This window comes from Triturus cristatus, chromosome 3_2 (assembly GCF_964204655.1).
Source record: "Triturus cristatus chromosome 3_2, aTriCri1.1, whole genome shotgun sequence".
Lineage (NCBI taxonomy): Eukaryota > Metazoa > Chordata > Amphibia > Caudata > Salamandridae > Triturus > Triturus cristatus.
The window spans coordinates 349,977,617-350,001,754 of NC_140584.1; the positions used below are offsets into that span (position 1 = coordinate 349,977,617).

Consider the following 24,138-nt stretch of genomic DNA (forward strand, 5'->3'; position numbering starts at 1 on the left):
GAAACATACGTATGTGTTTTAGGTCTTTTTTACCATCAGGTAGCTACATACAAAATAAAGGACAGCTTCAGTGAATAATAAATACATTTTAAAAAGTTGTTACTCAGTGGGAAATGCACTATAATACATTATGAAACCTCTATTAATTAATGCACTGCAAACGTCTGTGTGAAACTAGGGAGCCACAGAATTAATCGTGGTTGGTGTAGTGGAGAAATGTGACTTGTGTATTTTTACTGCAATGAGGCCACAGCCTGTGACAGAAAGCACTGTTAATATGTAAGTCTTTATTTTATATGTGCATTACACACAGTATAAGATAGACCGCTGCAAAATGTGCAAAATGTTTTACGATAAAATCGTACTTCCAAAATATACAAGCTGGTTCAAAATATAGGGGCTTATTTATAAGCCGCTTGCGCTGCAGGTGCGTCACCTTTTATGACACTCTGATTGTACAGAGTGCAGACCCATATCTAGGAGGCCACGCAAAGTCACTTTGCGTGACTTTTCATGGCCTCCTACATATGGTGTACGGCAGCGCAGTGCAGCGCAGCGCAAGTCGATGCATTGCCTTACACTGCGTTAGGGGGCGTTCCATGGGCGTTGCAGTGGGTTTTCCAATGGGTTTTGACACATTTCCAGATTTACAAGGATCTGTAAACCTGAGGATGCATCAAAACTGTACGCTGCCCCAGGGGATGCGTACCGACGAGAAATAACTTTATTTCTCCTCAATCGTTTCCTCTTTTTATGTGTATCACACATAGAAAGAGGAAAAAGCCTCCATGAGTTGTTTTTGCGCAGGAAGGTGTGCCTTCTTGCACAATATCAATCCTGCCAACAATGGTGCAAGGGGGCCTGCGTTGGCGCTAGGCACCAAATTGTGTGCTGGCAGAAAGACAGGAATGCACCGTATCTTAGTAATACAGCCCATTCCTGCCCTTTTGAATTGGCATAGGGCAGTGCAGCAAACATACTATACTTGTGGAGCTGCCCTGCACCATATTGTAAATGAGGCCCATAGATTTTAGTAATATCCAGACCCTATGTAATGCAATTATTTTACATAACTGTCCCTCCAACACCTTCTCAGGTATAGTAAAAGCTATGTAAATAGAATGACAATTAAAAGCATGCACTTCTAAGCGCAGTTAACACAATTAACTGCAACAGCACTCTCCTGTCCTGAGAAATCAAAGCCAAACACAGCTTTCTGCCAGTGTGCTGCTGGACTGAAAGAATCTGCAAATCCTTTACATTTGCAGATTAACTCATTGTGCACATTTGCATTTCTGTCAGGCCAGCAACACACTGGTAGAAAGGCGTGATTTTAGGATAATGAGCATCAGCTAGTCATTATCCGTTTAGTATAATCAGATGGAAGATATATTTTTTTCTAGGTGCTGTCACATAACGTTTTTATAGTTGATACACAAGATACTGTTTTTAATCTGTTAAAGTCTTAATGAACTGAAAGTTACAAGTATCTATTTGTTTAGGATAATTAATCTGTGTGATTATTAGTGCTTTTTTGACCACTGTGGCCATTGACTCAGCTTCTATTGGAAAACAGAACCCTCCCTTTGGTAATGCCCTAGCATATTTTTTGGGCTTTGAATCTGCAGACAAACCACTCGGCGACAGCCCAGCACACACTACTCACAGCCCCAGTGCAACGTATTACCTTCCAATGATGATGCAACACATTGCACAAATTACACTACTCCTCCTACAGTGGAGTTCAGTCCTCTTGACGTACCCTTCAGCACCAAATTATTTAGCTTCAATTTCACAATAAAGCCATGCTGGGCTACTCATGAAACCCCTAAGTAACGTGCACATCCGGGAGGATTTCTTCCTTCAGCGACCAACTTGATTGGATAGACAAACCACATTTTCTCAGGGGGCCCAATCGACTATCAGTTGGGGTCGTTATTATGAAAGAATGGATTTTGCCAATTAGAGGAGGTCATAGAGGTAACTTAACTTCTTTTATATACTTTCTGGTGGACCTTACTTTCACATCTTTAGAATGCCCACGTTAGTCGATTAGGCTAAATATGATGGTCCTATTGAATTGCCACTGACCCTGGTTTAGGCGTCCACAGCAAGAGACATGTCGACCCTTTAATGAACTCTGAGGATCATGGCAACCCCCTGAGTCCTTCTTTGCTTTTAACCTTTAACATGAGCTTTCATTGAGAGTGAGATTTTTTTGGATGCCTGTTGTTCATTTTAAACCTAACACATTGTAATCCAACCTACTGCTACTAGTTGCCCCACAACATGAAGGGCAACTCTCAGTGGCAAGGTAATTCCCTGACCACTGGCAGAGAAAGTATCTCCAGTAAAGAGCTGCTCTGAGGGGCCTCTTGGGCATTGAAGTGCCCGCCCAATGAGGAGCAGACCTGATGATGAAGCATGCTACTTCAGTGGGTAGGAGTTCAAATCTCATATTAAGGATATCTCTGGTGACCTGGATTCAGCCTAGTAAACCAAAAGTGGATAAAATGACCCTTTTGATGGAACTGCACACTCGTTTTGTGAAGATGTGTCTATCTAGCAACACATTACACTTAAAATTAAACTACACAAAACCAACCTAGCACAAAAGTAAACAAATGCCTTCTCTCTTACTCGCTCTCTTCCACAAATCATTTCTCTTCAAAAGGAGAGACAAGGAAGCAAAGCACATCACAGACTAAGTGAAATTTTTCTTGGGTGTTTAATTTGCTGTCTTATGTGGACAGGTTGTGTGTGATTGGTTGATGTTGCAATGTGTTTCAACTGTTGATGGATGTGGTGGAATACTGACTATTTAATGCTTCCCCACCTTTGGGTACCACGTGTGTGGTATGTGAGTAAAACCTCATTGGAATATGTGATTTATATTACTTGTACCTTAAAAAGTTGTGTACATTTTAAAAATTATATTTAAATGATTACAAAATATATTTTTCCCAACAAGTTGAGAGGGTTTCTTTCCTACCCTGATTTCTCTGAGAGTGTGTTGCAGTAGCCGTGTTTGACTATCTAGAGTAACCTACTCCAAGGCCTGGCTGGAGTATATTTGAGGCTATTTAGTTAATACTACTACTACTGTAGAAGATATGGGGTGCCTTTTGTGAATATCAATTGTCTTACTCTTGTTTGGGTGTGTTTTAACATTTGAATATCTCTCTCTAAACCAGCCTGCTGTTTCCATAAAACCCACCCATTTAGTAGTAAATATGCCCCATTTCCCAGCCACTTCACCTACTCCCTCACACATCTGCTTCTAAAATGTATGCCTCTGTTTGCAGGGATCCTCATGGCAGAGATCCTGAGACCTAGAAAATAAGACAGGTGGCTACAACGATAACCAGCCAGAGATTTGTGAGTACAGGAAGTAATAATCTGTATATAGTACATGCCCGTACTCAAAAGTGGCTTTGTGCATAGGCCTCTATATATTTGGAAGGCGGTCTATTGTGATACAAAAGGAATGCAATTGACATTTTGTGTCAGAAGGTTCCCACAAAAATGGGAACATTTCACCATTAAGCAATTGGACAAAACATAATAATTCAACAATTTTATTTAGTGGCAAATAATGAAATTCACCTGGTTCCACCTGTGGAATTATAATGTATGCCTCCTAGATTTAACAACAAGTTAAAGATGCATTTTATATTAGATGTAGTAAGGCAAGTGCAGGCAAAGTGGCTGATACTACATTTAAATCAAACGTGGTACAATTTTCACATTCCGGAATTAGTTCACTGTATAGCTCAGATGCTTCGTATTAAGGATATATCCGGTTACCTGGATTTGGTCACAGTAATCTAACAATTGTATTTAAATACCCTTTCGACAGTACTGCATATTCATTTTATGAGCATTTTATATCTACGCCTAGGCAAAGCTCTCCACTTCCATGGTGGTCACCAATTCTAGGCAGAAATCTCTAACTAGCAGTAGGATTTGCGAGGCTCTGCTCCCTTCAGTGGTTAAATGGTAAAAAAAAAAGTGACGGGCTTTCATCAGGAGGCAGCTTGCACCAGATAATTTCTCCTATTAGCGCCGCCTAAAACAGGACCAACTGCTAACCATGAAAGTGCGAGAGGATGTGGTGTAATGCCCAGAGTGGCAGGTTTCGCAGCTAGGGAACAAGGCTCGAGTCTCGGCATCGGCACAACATTCTGTGATTCTGAGCAAATCACTTAATCTCCCTCTAAATTAATGTATCCTTGACCCGTGCTCATTTAAAGTGCTGGTGTTGAAGATTAAGTACCGGTACTGAGCACCGGAAACCATCGGCTCAAATTAAGCACTGTCTCTCTTAGACGAGGGAGAGCGGCCCTCTAGGAAATTGCAACCGTATAATAAAAATATATGGTTGGGTTTTACCACACACCAGTTGGGTGAGTTCTCTGCCCCGATAGTGGCGATCTCTGCTACCGGGGTGCAGAACTTCAGATCGAAGGGAATAGGGAAACACCATATACGTGACCCAAATCACAAACACCTCATACATGTCTGTCTGTTTAGCAAAACATTATGGTTAAACTTACTTAAACTACACCAGAAAAATGGAACATTATACCTTTAAGTAATTGGCAAAAACATATACATTCTCCAATTTTATTTAGTGGAAAATAATTAAATTCACCCAATTCCATCTGTGGAATGATAACTTCCACCTCCTAGTATTATCAACAAGTTAAAGATGCATTTTATATTAAATGTAGGATACTAGTTAAGCACAAGATCTGATGTTGCATTTAAATCAAACGCTGTACAACTTTCTGATTCAGCTTGTTATATTAGAGGAACTAGATTTTTGTAAAGTTTCAGATTGAAAAATATGCATTTGCATCTCTGGTGAAAGGACATCAGTCTACCTAACCGATCTTTTAAACTTTCAGAGGGAAGGTGCCTACAGCTAAGAACCTCTGCTCTGATCTAACAAAGACAGATACCTCACTTTCCATGTTTTTAGTGTGAGCTTTCAATCAGATCATTTATTCCAAGTGACAATACAGTACTAAGCTCTCATGTATGCAGAGGGAGGTTACAAATAGTGGGCACAAATTGTGCAATGACTTTTTGAAACCTGCCTAATCATTTTGTGATGTGACTCATGTACCAATAGGTTGTGCTGCAAAAAGTCCATTTGGACAGGGTTAAGAAATTGCGTGTTTGGTGATTATGACTTAGGCAGGTCCCTATTTGCAAACCCTTGTGAATGGCCCAAGTGTAGCTATAGTGGTCTGCACAAGCAGCAAGTCACCATCCTTGCATTTGTTTTCCCCATGGCAAGCATTTTTAGGTCGAGCCTAGCGTTGCAGCGCATGCATTGCTCGCTTTGCGAGGCATGGAGTATTCAGTATAGCGTGGAAGCTTCATGGAAACTCCGCCCAATCTCCCCCCATCTTTTTCATTGGCTTAGGTCCTAAATTCTGCCTTCCGATTGTTTTAGGCTTGTTAGTCCCTCCTCATGACTGCCATGTCGTCCTTTGTATCCTTCCATGGCTACCGGCACCTTTAGTCCGAACACTATTTTCTTCCCTGTGTCTCCTCCCGTAGTCGATGACTTCTTGCCCCCCCTCGTCCTGTCCCACTCCCGTTTGGGCCTTCTCGCCCGCACTCCCGTTTCCAATGCAATAGGTCTTGCGCAAATGCGAGTCCTATTGCATTGCAAATGCTTGTTTATGAGAATGGTCTATTTTTGGATTCAGTAATAAAGAAGAACTGAAATGGAAGATAAACTCATGTGACTTGTAACAAATGGAGCATAAAATATACAGAGAATATGCAGAGAGCATTATAGACGGCGACGCACCAGACTACTCTGGGTTTTTAAATAAAGGATAACAATTAATTTAACAATATTTTATCAAGCTATATTTAGCAATGACTTGTAGATTTGAATTTAAGTGTGTACTTTTTAAAAATATTAAAAGTTTAAAAAAACATAAAACATTTTCTTGAAGACATTGACATAGATTTTTACAATATAAAAATAGTAGTTCTATCATGGCCCCTCGATTATCTTGATGCGGTGGTACATGCTGCCGCCTTGCAAGAACTGACTCTGTCTGTGGGTGTGAGCGTTGCTAAGAGAGAAGGGTGTTTATTTAGTGATGAGAACGCCACTCTAGCATCGGGAGGAGCTCGGTGCAGAATCACCATCTCATTGGCGGAGAGAGAGAGACGCCTCCTACCAGAGACAAAGTGGTGAGTAGATATATGACAGTCCTACATGCTATTGAGAGTGGCCAGTTTGGGGGTATCAGTATTTCACGGAAACTGAAATCCTGGTATAATGCTTTCGATAAGGGATAAAGTATCATGCAGTGTTTGTCATTCATGCCTCAGTATTGGACTGGCAATTGGGGCATTGGTGTCAGTGCAAGAAAAATGAACACAACTGCTAGTTTCTTATTAAAATCCAGTACTGTTCGGTGGGCCAGCCCTTCATGCCTGTAGGCCCCAGTGCCCCTACGCCTGCTTGGCCATTGATAACTACAACTTGGAGCCTCGGCCAGTCCATACAATCAAACTGCGCTTGGAAGTTATTTGTGCAAACTCGCGGTTTTACAACCACATGGGTAGTAAAGATGGAAGCCTGATTTGTCGTAATACTGATGTATTAAGTCATATTATAAAGCGTACCAGACACAACATTCTGGCGGATACCAAATATTAAAACACTTGCTGTAGGAAGTTGCGGAAACTGAGGATTATAAAAGGAAAAGAAAAAGGCGAAACAATTTATTTTGTAACGTATTTTTATGTGGCGCTTTTTACCGATTTCCCACCATCTGTAAGTGCTATAAAAATTGCGAGCATTGCCAGAGAGACCTTTCCTGCCAAGATACAAACTCGTCCACTTCAGATCACTAGAGGAATCAGAGGCAATCGTTACTTCAACAAGGTATTTTACTCATGCTATTTATAAGGAACGGACTTTCTACCCACTGGCCCGTGAGCATACATTCTCCTTAGGGAAAACTGCGGTTTAAATCGAAGCTGACCTGCTGCTTCTCTCTTCTTCCATACTTTCTCCGGTAGGGGAATATAGAAAAGTAGCAGTTATTTCCAATCTCTGGCTTTAGAGGTGTTCGACTCTCCATCTCCTTTCAGTTCCTTCCTTTCACGAGACTAGGACTGGGGGGAACAAACATTTTGTTGGTCTCTACCAAAGTATGGAACTCTTTACACCTCTGCTTTGTGTTGGATGGTTGCCTGCTAGTGCTCAGCTCTGTTAAGTAATTCTGGACATTGAAACGAGCCCCCAAATGACCCTAAATTTATGTCATTAAATTTGAGTACAATCCATGAACTCTTTATTGACAATGTGTACAAGAACACATACTTTTTAGGTCTTGCTTGAGAACACAGTTGCCACCAGATCGCATGATCAACTTAAAAAAAAAGCTTTCAGAAGTACTACTGAGAGGGGCTTTGGCTCTGCCCACATGTTGATGTTCTGGCTGGACTGTTCTCATGGGGAGCAGGGTCAAGACTGATTTGCATATGGCTGGGTTTAAGCTGGAATGGTATGGGGAGCACAAAATCGATGTAGTTAGGCCCAGGTCTCTGTAGTTAGGGCTGGACTGTTCCATGGGGAGCAGGGTCAAGATTGATTTGTATATGGCTGGGTTCAAACTGGAATGGCGTGGGGAGCAAAAAATCGATGGATTTAGGCCCAGGTCTCTGTACTGAGATGAATGTTTGACAATGTTCAGCATTCTGTCCATTAAGTGTACTTTTTGCACATGTTGATGTACAGTGGTATATGTTCTGATTGAACAGAAGTGGATTGCTGCCTCAGAAAAAGTAGTTCTTTTCCACACAGTATGATTGTTTTGTTTGTTTTTCCAGCTGCCTGAACCAGCAGTAGGGTGGCTGCCTAGAGAAGGCTCACCAATACGCATAAAGTATGGAGCTTACAATGGGCTTGGCCTTTCAGGGCATAAACATGCCACTACAATGTTGTTTTAAGAAAGTAGGTGATTTCTGGTGTTTGTTCTTCTCTGGCAGCAGCACAGATGAGAGGCGGAAAGTCACTAGCAATGCATTGCTGTTTTCCAGTCCCAATACCTTCCCTTCACTTTTACTTAATTAACTTTAGAGTGCTGTTGTGTGTTTGAAAGCAGTATGGGATGCCCAGGGCTACGTGCATTTTTAGGTCTGCCTTGACGGCACAGTTGTCGCTGGACCTTATGTAATCAACAAAAAGAGCTTTTAGGGTGCTACAGAGAGAGGGGCTTAGACTCCACCACATTTTACCTCTCAATACAAGATTTGACTGGGCTGAAGTTGTGTGGTTCGCCTAAAAAGAGTCCCACAATTGCGCTTTTTGGTTTGTGGCAAAGCTTATACTCGATACGGCAGGACTGAGTTGGTTATGTGGCAAGGCAAGGATCATGGCTATGGGATTGATCTGTTTAATATCAAATGTTATGATAAAGGCAGCAGGCATGACATTTATTGTGAAGAGCATATGCTAAAGTCAGTAGGCATTGGAGGGCGGATTGTTATTACTCTGTATTAACGCCCACAGATAGGTATTTTGTTACATGGAATCTCGCAGATTACTGTACTAGGCAGGATATGGGTGTTGGTTACCCCCTTGACAAACCATGGATATAGAAGATTTGCTATTTGTGGAATTCTGCTTAGCCAACTGTAATTTTGAATGTCTTTCACATTTTATGACTGTGTAACCGATGGTTGCTTTGTGGAAAAGCTTTCGCTCAAAACAGTAGTGTCTGACTTGGTTATCGTCGTAAGCTACAGGTCTGATCGATTCACTGGAAAATGTTATGTCTGATGCCAAAGGCCTGCTATGTTTATTATGAGAAGCTATCACAAAGGCCCTGCTTATTTATTGTGAAAATCATTTGCTAATGTCAGAAGGTTTTTAACAGTTGGTTACCATCACCTAGTATGACAGGCTGCTCATTGGTATTTTGTTACATGTAATCTCACATATTTACCATAGTAAGCAAGGATTTTAGCGCTGGCCACCTACTCTTACAAATCCATGTGGTTTTTCCTATGATCATTCTTATTAGGATCTATTGAGAAGGATGGTATATTGTTTTACAAACTGGATTTTTCTACACATTTGTAATTTTATAACTATTCGTGTTGGTTTCTAGTTTGTGTGCAGTTGTATAGGCCTGCTTGAGTTAAGACCAGGACTAATGGAATTATGTGGCAGGAGAGGCTCAAGTTATGTGATAGTGTTGACTACATTATGCAGCAAGAAAAGGCATATTATAGGGCGTAATGCAGCACATTTTTGTAAATTGTCATTATTTTCTCATTTTTAGGTCGAGCTTTCGAGACCTCTTGTATATACTTTAAGGGCTCTGGAGATCAGCCCTAGAACTTGTCTGCTTCCGCTTAGGGACTTTTGTTTTCTATTCAACTGCCTCTATTTAACTGTCTTGATAGAAATCGACCAGTAGAGGTCAGTAAAATACCAGAATTGCTTTCTGCTTGTTCAACTGCCTCTATTAACTGTCTTGATAGAAAACGACCAGTAGAGGTCAGTAAAATACCAGAATTGCTTTCTGCGGATGGACTTTCTTTTTTTTCTTTTTCTGGCAACTGCCTCTATTTAACTTTCTTGATAGAACACGGCCAGCAGAGGTCAGTAAAATAATAGAATCACTTTAGCATTCTCTAGATTCCAGTCCATAGAAATTGTCTTCCACAATAAAATAGACAATGAAATAAAATTTAAATCTTGTATTTTCAGTGATATGACCACCAAAGGTCTTGATTTTATATTTAAAAAACAGAGCTTTGGACTATACCATTTCCCGCTGAAAGTCAATATTTCTTTCCATGTGTTCCCATGCCTGGCGTGTCAAGCAGTTTGGTGCTTACTTTCCCTCCATGTAAAAGAACTGTAGATATTTCAGCACCCAGGCTAATGTGCTGCAAAGCTAAATACATATAAGGTCCCAAAAGCTAGACCAATTGAATTGCAAATGCTTGTTTTAAAAGCAGTCCATGTCCTTTAAAATGAAAGGTTTTGCTTTTAAAAACATGTCCTCCTTTCGGAACCACATCGGTCTGTGTCCCCACAAGGCTGCACAATATACCCCCTGATTGGTACACTTAATTTACTTGTAATTCCCTAGTAAATGGTACCATATATACCTAGGGCCTTTAAATTAAGTGCTACTACTAGGCTGCATCACTCATGGTGCCACCCACTAAAGTAGCCTTTTAAAACATGTCTCAGGGCTGTCACTGCAACCGAAAGTGCAGTTTTAAACTGCCATTTCGACCTGGCAAAATAAACCTTTTTGACAGGACTAAATCTTCCTTTTTAATACTTATAAGTTACAGCCAAGGTAGACCCCAAAGGATCATAGGGCAGGGTGCATGGTATTTAAAAAGTACAACATGTGTACTTACGTTTTACATGTCCTGACAGTGTGAAATTCCTAAAGTAATAACTTCACTTTGGGACCAAATAGAGAAACACTTCTTCCACTCAAATACATTTTAATTTAAAATCCTCTGGCAAAGTCATATTTTAAGTTAGTATTTAAAAATTGCCCCTTTTAGAAAGGTGGCATTTTTCATCCTAAAGAAAATGTGCCTTTCTGCCAGTGTTCAGGGTCACATGACTGTGAATGGCTCCCCTGTGTTGTTTTGTGCATTCCTTCCAGATATGGGGAGAAAGGCGTTGGGTGTGGGGAAGGGTGTTGCTCTCCTGATCAGGATATACTGGGGAATTGTATTCATCCCTACCTATGCTTTGATAGGTAGCCTCAAGGTTTGCCGACCACCTTCCTGGCCTCTAAGGGCTGCCTGCCCAGCCACTGGCACTGCAGCTCACACTTAGGCCTGCCCGACCTTTGTTACTCTAGATGGTTTGGAGCAAATCCCACGAAAGAGGGAAGGCAAGACAAATGAGGCATCCCTCGCCCACAGACTGGCACAGGGTATGAAAGTGGCACCTTCAGATCCCCTCATCAGAACACTCCAGGACCATTTGAAAAAGGGAGACTGAACCTGCCTACCTTGATCCCAGGCTCCCAGAAATGACTCCAAGCTGGTCTCTTTTTTAAGATATAGGTACACAACACTCTTCCAGTATTCTCTCTCATGCATCATCCAAGGTCCAACTGGACCTGCCTGAGCCCTGCCACTAACCTCTGCTGCAATAAGTCCTGAATCCACAGGGGGTGTTCCTCCAGGTCCAGGAACTCTGTCTGACATCAGAGTGTACATCTCCTGTCTCAAGATCACAAGTCCTGAGCTCCAGGTAAGGATCCAGATGTTTTTGGGCTCTTTGCGACCGCTATCGGATTCTCTGCATTGCCTCAAGACTGTGGGAGTTGTCAACGTGAATATTCATTGATGATGACCTGCTCTCCATGTCAGCTCTGAAATTCAGCACCAACAGCAACAGTCTCTATCGACCACCAACGCAAAGCTCCAAACTTTTCCCGCCGAACAGTGACCATCCACCCGATGTGCTCCTCATTCCAACAATGGTCTCCTTGCATAGAACCCCGACACGAGGCTACGCTGCAGCCCCCCACATGAACTTGGATCCAGAGAAGGTAAAATGTTTAGAAGGACAAACCTGGTCCCTGTATCCAACCTGTGCTCCATCTCGGTTGGCCTAAATATATGACTTTGACCTGGTCAAGCGCGACCAGATAACCTTAATTGCTGCTTTTCACATTTTGGCTATATTTTTTACTAGAAACTTAAAAAATTCAGAACTCTGGTTCTACTGAATTTTATCATTTTGGTTTTATTTTATTTATTACATTTTAATCTATTATTTCAAATTGGTTTGGGAACTTTCTTGTGTTTTGTTTGAGTGCAGCATAAATACTTTACACAGAGACTCTAAGTTAAGCCTGACTGCGTTTGTGCCTTGCTACCAGAGGGTTAACCATATTTTTTTTCAGTGACTTTTGAGGTACAACTTGTCAAGGATTGTGTTTATTATCTGAGTGGGCCTTCCACCCCTCTCAACCCATAACCAATAACCCAATTTTGCACCAGGGGGCAATCAGTTTATCCTCCTCACCCCCACTTATTTGTGATTCATGATGGAGCCAAAAGGAGCCAAAACCCACTATGAGTCCGAAACACTTTTCAAAGCCACAAAGCGGTTTTGTATATAGCAAAATTAATTTTGTGATGACAAAGACTGTTTTGTGTCTGGGAATGTATTTAATTGGATGTTTTGTTTTAAAAGCAATGCATGTAGCATTTCATTCACTTTAGAGACGTAGAGATAGAAAAGCTTTGTGCATGACATGATAGGATGTAGAGTCCAATATGTTACAGGAGATACCCACTATAAACCTTCCTCAGTCATTACCCCCAATTTTTGTGTTGTTCAGTTAAAGACAAGCCAGTAAGTGTGATTTTCTGGCCTATACCAAACACCATGTCCTTCGGTCTGGGTCTAGGGTAATAGTCTGAGACCCTCTATTCCTGAAAGATCTGGCTCAATGTTTCAGAAGCTTTGAAGCTCATGTGTTGATCTGTTTGGTGGTTGCAAAATCAAGTACCTGGCCGATATGTAGTAGGTTGGCAAGTTGTGCATGTTTTGGGCCATCTACGCAACAAAGTCTTATGTGTGTTGTGGAGAACTTCGAAACTGATTGTTCCATTTGACAGAAGCCAGTGCACAATAGTTAAGTCTAATTTGATGTGGTTATTCTATCGTAGATTCAGGAACAACCTACTCGGCACGTTTTGACACCCTTTGAAACTTGTCACTAAACTTCCTAAGGAGCCCACTCTAAATGATCTGGCAGTAATCTAAGCAAAATTACAAACATAAAAGCACAGATTTATTTAATGACATCAAAAGGGGGGCTGGGCTGCGCATAGTCATTGACCTGGAAGTCTTGGAGGGCCAGATGTACTAACATAAGGTATACCGATTTCCTAATTGCGATTCTCTCTTAATCTCAATTGGGAAATCAATATTCCTAATGTACAATACTCTTTTGAGTTTCATTAGGGATTCCTAGTGGGTCGAAAATAGACCTACCTCATGTGCATATTAATAAGGTAGGATCGCAATTTGTTAACTATTGGGAATCGCAAACATCAAAGATGTCAGCAAACCAACATGTCTGTGATTGCCTTTCAATTTTTTAATGCAGGCCGTTTTTCTTAAAGGAAAAGGGGATGTTTTTAAAAAGAAAAAAATTAAACTTTGCAGTTTCATTTTTTAAGAGCGGGCAGTGGTCCAAAGGAACTCTGCCTGTTCTTAAAAAATATTTATTTTCCTTTCTCAATTGGGAACGGGTTGTTTGGGGACCACTTCCCATTTGCCAATTGGTTCCCACCTCCTTCAAAGAGTCGGTAATATGTTTTGCGACCATAATTTGGTCACCAAACATTCATAAATCACCTTCAGATTCAGTATTTGAAAGGGACGCCCTAAACACGCCCCTTTCAAATACCGAATCGCAAACACAAATGGCAATTTGGTAAAGTGTTAGCAAATCGCAATTTGTGTTTTTTACATATGTAAAAGCATTTTTGCAGTTGAAAACTGCATGATTGGCCGTTTCAGACTGCAAAAATACTTCATACATGTGGCCTGTAGTCCAGAATATCTAGTGCTAAATATAATTTTGCCATAATATCGAGGCCTAAATATCTAATACATAAATATTATAGTTAAGTGCATATAGATAAGTATAGATTTAGTAGTCTCAACTCCACAACTATATATCATGATGATATGTATTGTAAAGATGCTTATATGTGGAGTTAGGGTATAGTAAACCTATACTTACCTATATACTTACCTATCTGTTGAAATTAGAGATAATCCCATTCTTGTCGCCAGTGTTGCAAATAAAGATAACTCCTTGGTAGGCATCCCATGTAGGTTATATGATGTAGCTTTATTGAAGAAGATAAATCTTAGTTACAGGTTATAAGGTGAATGTGTATGCCCCACCAGGAGCAGCATCCTACTGTTGTGCCCGCTCTCTCCAACTGACACTCTCCCAGGGCATGCACTCCTCAACATTCCATTACATAACACACACTGACTGAGCAGCAGGTAACAGGGAAACTAGAGAAATAATTCATTACACCCAAATCAGTACATAACACGATCAATATTTTTTTTTAATACTAAAGCGTCGATATTGTGGTAAAAATATGTTTACCACCAGGCTCGAGTCTGGGCTAGATGCAGGTAGACGTCGTCCACCAACCTTTTTTCGAGGGTAGACACTGTCTACCCTGCTGTAAAGTTTCAGCAGAGTGCCACGTTCCTTTCCTACCTCTCCCATTCCTTTCCTACTTTTCCCACCACAAAAATTTGCTGAACTGGTCCTGGTGTCATTTTCCGATACCTGGGTACTTTCAGCAGTGCCTGCAAGCTGTCTGCTTTTGTTCTGAGCAGCAATGTGCAGGCGGGAGAGGGGCGTATCAGATTTCAGCCATTTGGCCTCTTTTTGTTGGAGCATCCTGGCTGGGAGCTATTGGGAGCTTAACACCTAGATGCAATGGAGGGGAAACAAAGGCTTACATCTAATCACTTCAAAGGTACTTAACAGAGAAATGCTTTTGACTTTGTTCAGTCCTTGTATATCAGAGATATGCATACACTGTAAGAATATCTGATGTGCTGGCTGTCCCAGTATTTACACAAATAACAATTAAAATACCACCATTTTGTTTTATTTCTGTTATAGGGCTTTAGCACTACAGTAGTGCTAAAGTGATATCAAAAAAAAAATACTGGTACTTCAATTGTTATTTGTGTACGTGTGATGTAAAGTGCTCTGACACCCTGCATCTACTCGTCCCAATGCAGGGTGTCAGAGCACTTTACATCACACGTACTGATTATACACTGACAATAAGTCAAATGTGTGCACATCAACATAAATTATGTTTTAGATAAGACAGTGAGTGTTTCAAGGTGTAGAAGACACATGTCCTTCATAGCTCACAGAGCTATATTATAAGGATTGCAATTTATGAACTGCAAGTAACAAAAGTATCTCTGTCTTTAAAGCAGTAAACCACTTACCTATTTACATGAAATAAAGATCTGTCATCCGTGTGTTACATGATGCGCTTTGCAGGAGATACATTAACCTTCTATGCTACTTTGATTCAAAACTAGGACTAGGCCAAAACACAGATCTCTCCAGCAAATAATTCATCCTCCAGAGTTATCTTACCATTATTATTATTCCCTGAGATTTAGCTAGCACACAAAGATCTCTGCAGTAGGTACCTTAACCCCATAAGATATTTTAAAATACAGAGATTGCAACCAATTAAGGAAAATAGATGTAATGCCATGTTTCTCCTTGTTGCCAAGTTCTTCATGGCAGGGTTAAAAAACATAAATGCATACGTTGAGGCCTTGATTTTGTGTAGTGGTTGCCTCAATATTTTGGCACATCTCCAGTGCAAAATCTAATTTGTTAAATATTGTAATGCGCTCAGATGCTCTCATGATAGACCTGCTAAACGTATGTGAGGTCTTAAGATCAGATGTCACTTTCTGTGAGGTCATGGGTTGTGATACCACTTCCTGTGATGCACCATTTGATGTAATTTCATGTGATGTCACATTCTGTGATGTCACACGCTGTGATGTCACAACCATTCTGACTAACTTGGTGAGTTCCCCACGTCAGTTTTTTAGGACTTGAGCCCTCTTAACCATTCGATATACCAGACCCACAGCAATGCAAGGATTTCAAGCTCCGTTTATGCTCAGACATGTACTTCTGGTTGCACACCCAGCCAAAAAACATGGAATGCTAAGTTTAAAGAAAAAAGAGCATGCTCACGTCATGGTAGCTTGTTTCTTGTGTGGTTAAAATAAGTATTTTTTGTGTGTGAAGAAATAAGTTTTGACTATTGCAGCCAGTGCATTAAATATAGTAATCACGTTTTGCAAAATTTCACATTTCAGCTATCTGAACTTTACTTCAGATCTCCGATAACATATATAGGGGCATATTAACAAGGAACAGGGAAAATTAACGCTAAGGGTGCTTAGCGTTAATTTTTTAAAAAAAATGTTAACGCCCGCTATCGCTAGATAATATCGCCTGGTTATCGCGTTATTAACAACGCTAACCGCCTAGGCGATACAAAATCCAGCGATAGCGGCATTTTGGGAGGTTATTGCTGGTAATGCAGCGATAAAACTACAAGGATAGGGATATCCTTGTTGATAGCCCATGGTGGATTTAGCCATGTAATCCACCTCCCATTGGATTACATGGCTAAGTCTGAAAATTAGCAGACGTAAAAAAGCAGCGTTAACCGTGGTTAGCGCTGCTTTTTTTGTCTCTAACGGGGTTAGCGTGAAGATTGATAATAGGAGAAATGTCGCTTAGCGACATTTCTCCTATTATTTTGCTCTGGAACGCCCACTTTGCATCTCATTAGAGATGCAAAGGGGAGTGTAGTGAAAATGGGTGCTAACATGCACCTGTTGTTGATAGGGCGATATATTTAGCTCCGCTTCTTTGGCTTTTAAAGCCCTTGTTAATATGCCCCATAGTCCTGAATTGTTAGTATCTAATGGTTATAGTTGAGCATTGAATTACGAATTCCTTCAAAGCATACATTTATATTAATAATATATTTCCTTTCTTACAGCAACCATCGGACCGCCATTGCTGACCTACGTGTCTGAGACTAACTCAATACAGATTATGTTAAGGTCTCCGAACATTTTTATTCAAAGCACCGATGGCCAACCGCAAACAATAGATGATATATTCAAAGAACACCCGGTAAAATATCACCTGACTTTATCCAGCCAGAAGAAAAATCAAACGGTAAATGACAGTTGCTCTTTATTTGGGATAACCAATTACCCAAGGTCCCAGAACTTGTATGCATGTTTAGAGAACGGGGTGATGGTGACTAATTTCCCCCTTAATCCAGTAGTTTAGCAAGAATGCCATGGGCCCTGGTGCAGACAAGAAAAATGGCCTCTTTGACTGCTGTTGAGGAAGTAAATATAGCAATTATCAGGGTTCAATGGGCCCTCCTAGGCGTCTGGGTCCCGGTACCACTTCACTTTTTGTACCAACGGCGGCTACATTCCTGCCTTCATCCTTTGTGAAGGATACATTGAGTATTATTACATTGGTATCACGTGTTATTTGCAGCAGTATCCAAAAACAGATCTGCTTTATAAAATACACTGTACGTTTGCATGTTGTTATTATTATTATTATGGAAACAACTTTTACAACACAGTCATTACATCGCACTATATTTACAATGCCGTCATTACATCGCAACATCCTTTAGAACGCATGTCACTACAACGCAGCCATTACATTGCATGTCACTACAACGCATGACACTATAACGCATGACACTACAACGCAGGCATTACATTGCATGTCATTACAATGCATACCATTACAACGCATACACTATCCAACACTTACCCTACTGTTGCATCCTCTGGAGTTAGAATAGTAATTTTTACCCCACACTATCCAACACTTACCCTAATGTTGCACACACTGCAGTTGTAATGGTATGCGTTGTAATGGTATGCGGTGTAAAGGTATAATGTGATGTAATGGAATGCGTAAATGTAGTTTAAAAAAATTTGTTGTAATGGCAGGCGATGTAAATGTATGCATTGTAAAGGATGTTGTAAATCTATACGTTGTAACGTCATACATTCTATTATTATTATTGTCATTACTCTTCTTAACACTAGTAGCACATTTTATAAAAATCAAATATTTGTGTTTGAACCTGCCATCAAAGTGACTTATCTAAGGCATCACTAATATTACTTAGAGAACAACATATTTGTAGTCTGATGGTTTTACAACCCTAATCTACATACTATTTCATTTTTTTGTGAAACAGCTTGCCATTGCACAGAAGGAATTTATTGTTTATAATCTGGAACCTGCTACTGATTATATTGCAACAGTTTATATGATTTTTGAGTCAAGACGCAACAGCGAAAGCGGGACATTTTTGGTGAGAACCTTGCCAGGTAAGAATGCCAATGCTGCAGATAGTGGCTGTAATGAGTGTAGAGCAATAAAAAGTTTTTGACTTTAGAAATCGCTCCCATTTCATACACATTACTGCCCAGGCAGGCTTGTGGTATTTCTTTCCTGGCTAGGTAGTAATGGAATGCATAGTGGAATTAAAGAACAAATTGTGTGTGAAACTGGGTTCCGTCAGTCCACCAAAACTTTTCAATCCACAAGATGTTGGTGGGGTCACAGAGGTCTGCCTGCATCGCCCACAAAAACAACTTGAAGAAGATTAGTAAAATGAAGAATGACTGAATGAAATGAGATTTGTAGAGCGCGATGGCTACCCTGAGGCTTCCCAGCACTACAGACAGCACGGCCAGGACCGGTAAGATGAAAGTTAGAGCCAGTTCTTATAGAGCCAAGTTTTTAAGAGCCTCCGAAAGACAAGCAGATTGGGTTCCTGTCGGAGGGAAAATGGGAGAGTATTCCAAAGAGTTGATGCGTTATAGGTGAAAGACCGTCTGCCACTTCTAGCTCTCCTTATTCTGGGGCGAGGAGGGAGGAAGGCGGTGGTGGAACGGAGGACCCTTCTGGGTTGGTAGGGGATAATCAAAGATTGGATGATGGAAGGGCCGGTCTTCCAGAAAGCCTTCTGGGCTAAGCACATTGCTTTGAACTGAATCGTTTCTTTGATCAGAAGCCAGTGCAGGGCCTTAATGGCAGGTTTCGCCGACTGCTGAAGATAGTATATAAGAGATAAATTACCCCCTGCCGTACATTCTAAGGATATTGCAAGTCACAGAGTAGTTTCAAAACAAAGTAGAAGAGCAAGGCTGAGGACCAAGTTCATTTATAAGGTTATGCAACTCTGAGGTGGCTTGCAGTATCCTTATCATTTATTACAGAGGGTACTTTTATCCCATATGATACATGGTCACACCATTGCCTTTCCCACAAACCACTTAATTATTTTGCATGTTGCTCTTTCAAATGAAAGAGAGAGCATGTTTGCACACATGAAGTATAAAAATAGAACCTCTAGTGCAAAATTAAACACATCTTCATCCTGTTATTTATTTGCTACATTTTGCAGCAGAAAATATATTACGCTAGTTCAATACAAGTCGGTTTAAAAATAAAAACACTGTAGTAGCTCAGAATGTGTAGGAGCATGCAGAAAGATTCCAACTTTCTTTTAATTTTCTGAGGAGTGCAAAATATAAACATGTTCTTTCTGCTTGTCACTGTATACTAGAAAAATAGAGCAGAAGAAAGAAAAGCATAGTTTTATTTTGGCTGCTTTAAACAGCTGCTCCCAGACCTGACCTGCCTTTTACCTTGCCTGCGGGCTCTGGTAGCAGGCATAGTGATCTCAGAACTGGACTGTAATAACTTATTACAGTTGAGTTCTGATGTCATTTCTTTATAATCGGCGACTGAGTGCATCACAAGTTGCCAATTCGAAATAAATTAGAGATGTGAGCTTATACAGGGATTGCAGAATCCCATGTATTATCTATCATATTAAATTTTTGACTGTGGGGATTGATAGCCATGCCAGAGAAGTAAAGTAGTTTGCTTTAAAGTGAAGGAGGTTTGCAGGAAGCCCACACTACTTAGTATCCCAGCAAGTAGCAGATGTCTTTTGTATGTAGGTACATTCCCTTGCTCTGCCAGAGGTGAAATCTCTGTTGGACAAACACCACCAGTGGATTACATTTTCCATGTCCACATGCCCACCATTTTGGCAGATGGTGAACTACCACCCTCAAAAAAGCCATCTTGTGCGTGATGTCATAGTAATAGATCTCAAAATCCCAAACGACGTCATAAAAAATACTTCCGAGAATGCCCATTGTTGATGATTGTTTGAGATGCAGGCGTGGGAAAAGAGAACTAGACACCTTTGGGTAGTTATGCGCAGTATAAATGTTCATTTCATTTCAACTCTCGATGACCCCTGAAACACAATAGAGACCTAGAAGTTTTCTTTAATATATTGCAAATTAATTTTGTAGAGCCAGCCTACACTATTCTGTTTTTTAAGATATCCATCTTCTCTCACCTGTAGCTTCTCTTTTTTGATTTGTTGGCATTAAGTACGAGCATAATAGGCCTGTGCTAAGTTATAATTTGGAATCGTCTATTCATATCTACTAAATGTAAGCATATTCTGTACATGAAGTAATCATTTACTACAAAATTCAGCTTTCCATATTTTTATGTTTTGTTATTCAATCAAGTCGGCTTTCCATTTTACCTTCACTACATTTCTTAAATATTTCAAACACATTAAATGGACCTTGCTTTATATACTGACTCTATATCTTCATGGGATTCTCTGTACATCGCACTACTATCCACATCTCTTTAGGAAACCTAACCTTTCAATTGAAAACAAACGTTTCTTTCATATAATTGGCAACCATACTTTCCTTGTACTCCCAGATGTAAATTGCAGGTCTCTAGGAAAGTCATTGTGCCACTATCTTGTTTTATTTAAAGGTTAAAGCTAAAGTTTGGAAACGTTCTGCTGATATAATCCTCTCTTGATCTGAAATGAACAGTGGAATCATGATATCTATTAAGAATTGTTCTCTTACTGCAATAAAAAATAAATTATGTTGCAATGTTTTTTTACACAGAATCTAAAAAATCAGTCTCACACCAACTACAACTATGGCCGTAAATATAACAGCAAAAACATCGCTCTAATGCGCACCTTTACAATTGATTTTCATTGATAACACAACACCCCTCCTGTACCTCCTTATCACCAGGTAGCACCAATTGTTGCCTTTAGTAATTTGAACAGTGAATGTAATAAAATAAACATATTAAAATCCCTACTCTTTACTTGTCTCACACACCAAATCCCTCTGCTACTTCTGAAAGATTTGTCTGCTCATCCCATTTTATTGAAGACTCTTTTTCATAACCCTGCCCTCTTAATTGTTTGAATGGTGTAGTCTGGAATATCGAGTAGAGAATATCCTTATACCTTAATATCGTAACTAAAATGCTGAGGACAAAAATATTGACAGGTAAGTATGTATAGATTTTCTACATCTAATTATACCTAATTGAACCTGAATAAGAAAAACTTGACGGTATATATAGTTTCAAGTTACGTAGATGTGGAGTTAAGAATAGTACATTTATGCTTCCTCATATGCACTTAATTTACAATATTGTTGTCCTTGATATTTTGGCTATGATTTTAAGGTACAATTATATTCCTTAATCAAAATTCCAAATACAACCATTTGGAAAAATATTACTGAAGTTGTGCATGTGTGCTGAAGGTCCAAATCCATGTCAGACTTTCAGGAAAGTTACTTAAATTAAGTAACCACTGAAGTGAAGAAGGTCCTTGTTTAGACACGTGTTAAATCACAGCCTCTACTCAGATCTTAGTATTGCTACCGCCTCACCACCACTCTGTCATATGCCACAGTAGTTTTTTGGCGTTGATTAAAAGGAATGTCAAACTGTGGAAGAAGGGTGAATTTGTGGTGGTAGCCATCAAAATGCCAATGTTAGCACAGTAAAACAATTAAAATTTAGGTTAGCTAATTGTAAAGATATTTTGAGACGGAGGTGTCAAACTAAAGTAGTGTAAGGAAACATACGTGGCTAAATAATATTACTTTGTAACTTAAAACGCAAACTCGTGTGCATGCATGTGCACACACAGACAGAAATACAAATCCCATCATGACAAAAATGTCTTGAGAACATTTAGTACAGGTGGCATTGTTAAGTATGACAAAATTAACCAAGTGGGTTCAAAGGAAGGGGCAGGACCGCCGGTCTTAGTGTCTTGATTTAGCTTTATTTAAATAGTACACGTCTTCTTTCTGAGTCCCGAGTTTTAGAACAAAGATCAGGGTAGGAGAGAAGTAAATCCTTTCGAAAGGTGGAGTTTCAGCCAAGGACTTCCTCGGAAGTCTTCAGACAGGTGACGGGATTCTTCGGTTCTCCCGGGTCAGGTGGTTGCTCTCATGGCACAGAAGAAAGAGAGAACGAATACCAGTGAGTGATCTGTCTTTCGAGTGCCCAAACAAAATGGGGAAGGTAGTGAGGGGAAAACCACGCAGTGCAACACGTCTACGGCAAGAAAAATAAGGTTGTTCTAGTGCAGGGAAGGGTACGTTATTATAAGGGGAAAAGGAAGGGGCTCTGTCCCTTAGTTGTCGGACCTCACTCGCCTCCCTACCCAGCCCGCAAACTTCCCACGTACCTGGGATAACCACGCTCCTCCTGGAGCGTGGCAGGGCACAACGTGGTCCTGGCGAATTCTCAGCTCACCTGCCTGCTCTGTGCTCCAACCGGCGTCTTCGGTAGTTGCTGCCGATTCGTCTGGGTTTCGGTCTCCTCTTTGTTCCACGTTCTTCACTTCTTCCCGTTCTCCGCTGCTCTTCTTTGCTTCGCGTCCTCTGCCAGTGTACCACACACTCTTCCTGGTGTCCTCCGAGCTTATTGGACTCCACCACTCCACGTCAGCACAGGGGGCGGGGTCTTCAGGTGGTGTGCTCCTGTTAAAGGGATAGTACTCCTGTCGTAGAGAAGGTGGACTTGCGAGGGGTTTCCACTCTTCCTGTTGTGGCAAAAGAAGAGGTTGTTTTGTTGTAGATTTCTCACGCCAAAACAGTGCACTATAGTCCCCTGGCTGGTCCGCCCCGTGACACAAAGCAAATTGCATGCTTGATAACTTTCTTTCACTTTGGTATTTTTCTTTCGATTCTGGCTCTCTTTTTTTGTAAACATCTTAACTTCTTCAGATGGGCCCCCAGCGTTCAACCCCATGCTTTTATTCTTGTCCAATGTATTCCTCTTCCTTCTACTCCTTGACTCTCTCTCTTGGTCATGTTCTTGTCCCCATTCTTTCCTCACGTTTCAAAAGGTGTTCACTTTAATTCCCCGTATCCCATTTCTCCATCTCCAGTCTACTCAGTTCATCGTTTTGGCCTCTCACTCATCTTTCATTGTGTCTGCTTCCTACCTATGTCTTCCTTTGCTGCAATCTTTAGCTCAATTCTTCCTTGCCTTTCCTATGCTGCCTTTTTCACCGTTCATGTCTCCTCAAGTACACAAATTCTTTATGCATGGCCCACCTCTCCTTTTGCCCACTTTTGGATTTGTTTCCAAAATACTATTTCCCTCTTCCTCTCCCCATCACCAATCCTGCTCTTATTGCAGCAGAAATAGAAGACAGACTAAATGTTATGATTCTCAGGGAACATTCTTCACTCCTCCTGATGATGTCACATAGATATATGTCTTAACTTAATTAACGCTAAAGCCTCCTTTCCCTATTTACTGACACATTTTTGTTATAAAATTAAGTCTTCTCAGACATCAATAGCACTAAAGCCCACAACTAAATTAGATTCTTGCCCTGACTAGAATTCCACTCTGGCTGGGCCATCTTAATATGGAGTTCAGTGGCTGGTGGAGAGCTCATAGAGCCAACCTAGCCTTCCGCCGTGTTCTGGGTGATTGCTGGGGAAGTGTTAATAATCCTTTTGTATATGGCTGTCTTACCAACTTGTTGAAAATAGTTCTCCAGAATGTTAAAAGGAGGAGCATCCACACACTTCATTGTTAAATTTATAATGGAGGGCAGTTATGATGCAGTAACTGTTGACTTTATTTATCCTTGTTGTTATTTCTGTTTCTTGAATAGGTAACTCTTGGGTTTTTATTCTCGGAGGTATTCTGGCATTGATAGTACTGTTTGCTATCGCAGTAGTCTGGCTCAGCTATAAATATGTGAATTTGCCAAGAAAAATGCCTATGTCTCTGGTAAGCATGCTTTCCATTATCACATTGATTGATATGTTTTGTTGAAAATCTTAGAGCTGATAAAATTACATTTAAAGTAACACTGCCATTATGTGAGGACACTATTTCTTGATTTTGCGGGGAATCTTTAGACCAAAGTAGTTGATATTGTGATAAATCCCTCGATAAAGGGCTGAACAAACAGTGTGGTACAAAGAATGCTTTAGGTATAATATCTATTGTGCTGCCATTTGCAGTAGGTGTTTTTCTCATTCCAGTCCACACTTAGCCATTTAATACCCGAAATGGTATACAGACTATAAAAAAAGGGGAAAGGAAA

At 40.4% G+C, this 24,138-nt stretch overlaps 1 protein-coding gene across 1 annotated transcript in view; it reads left to right on the forward strand.

Annotated features, from left to right (window-relative positions):
• Positions 1–24,138, forward strand: part of IL22RA1 (interleukin 22 receptor subunit alpha 1) — a 117,266-nt gene that overhangs the window by 87,662 nt on the left and 5,466 nt on the right. The window contains exons 4-6 of the mRNA XM_085647856.1: positions 16,648–16,829; positions 17,890–18,022; positions 23,701–23,819. Of these exons, the coding sequence (XP_085503982.1) occupies positions 16,648–16,829; positions 17,890–18,022; positions 23,701–23,819 (434 nt within the window). The remainder of the gene's footprint in view (positions 1–16,647; positions 16,830–17,889; positions 18,023–23,700; positions 23,820–24,138) is intronic.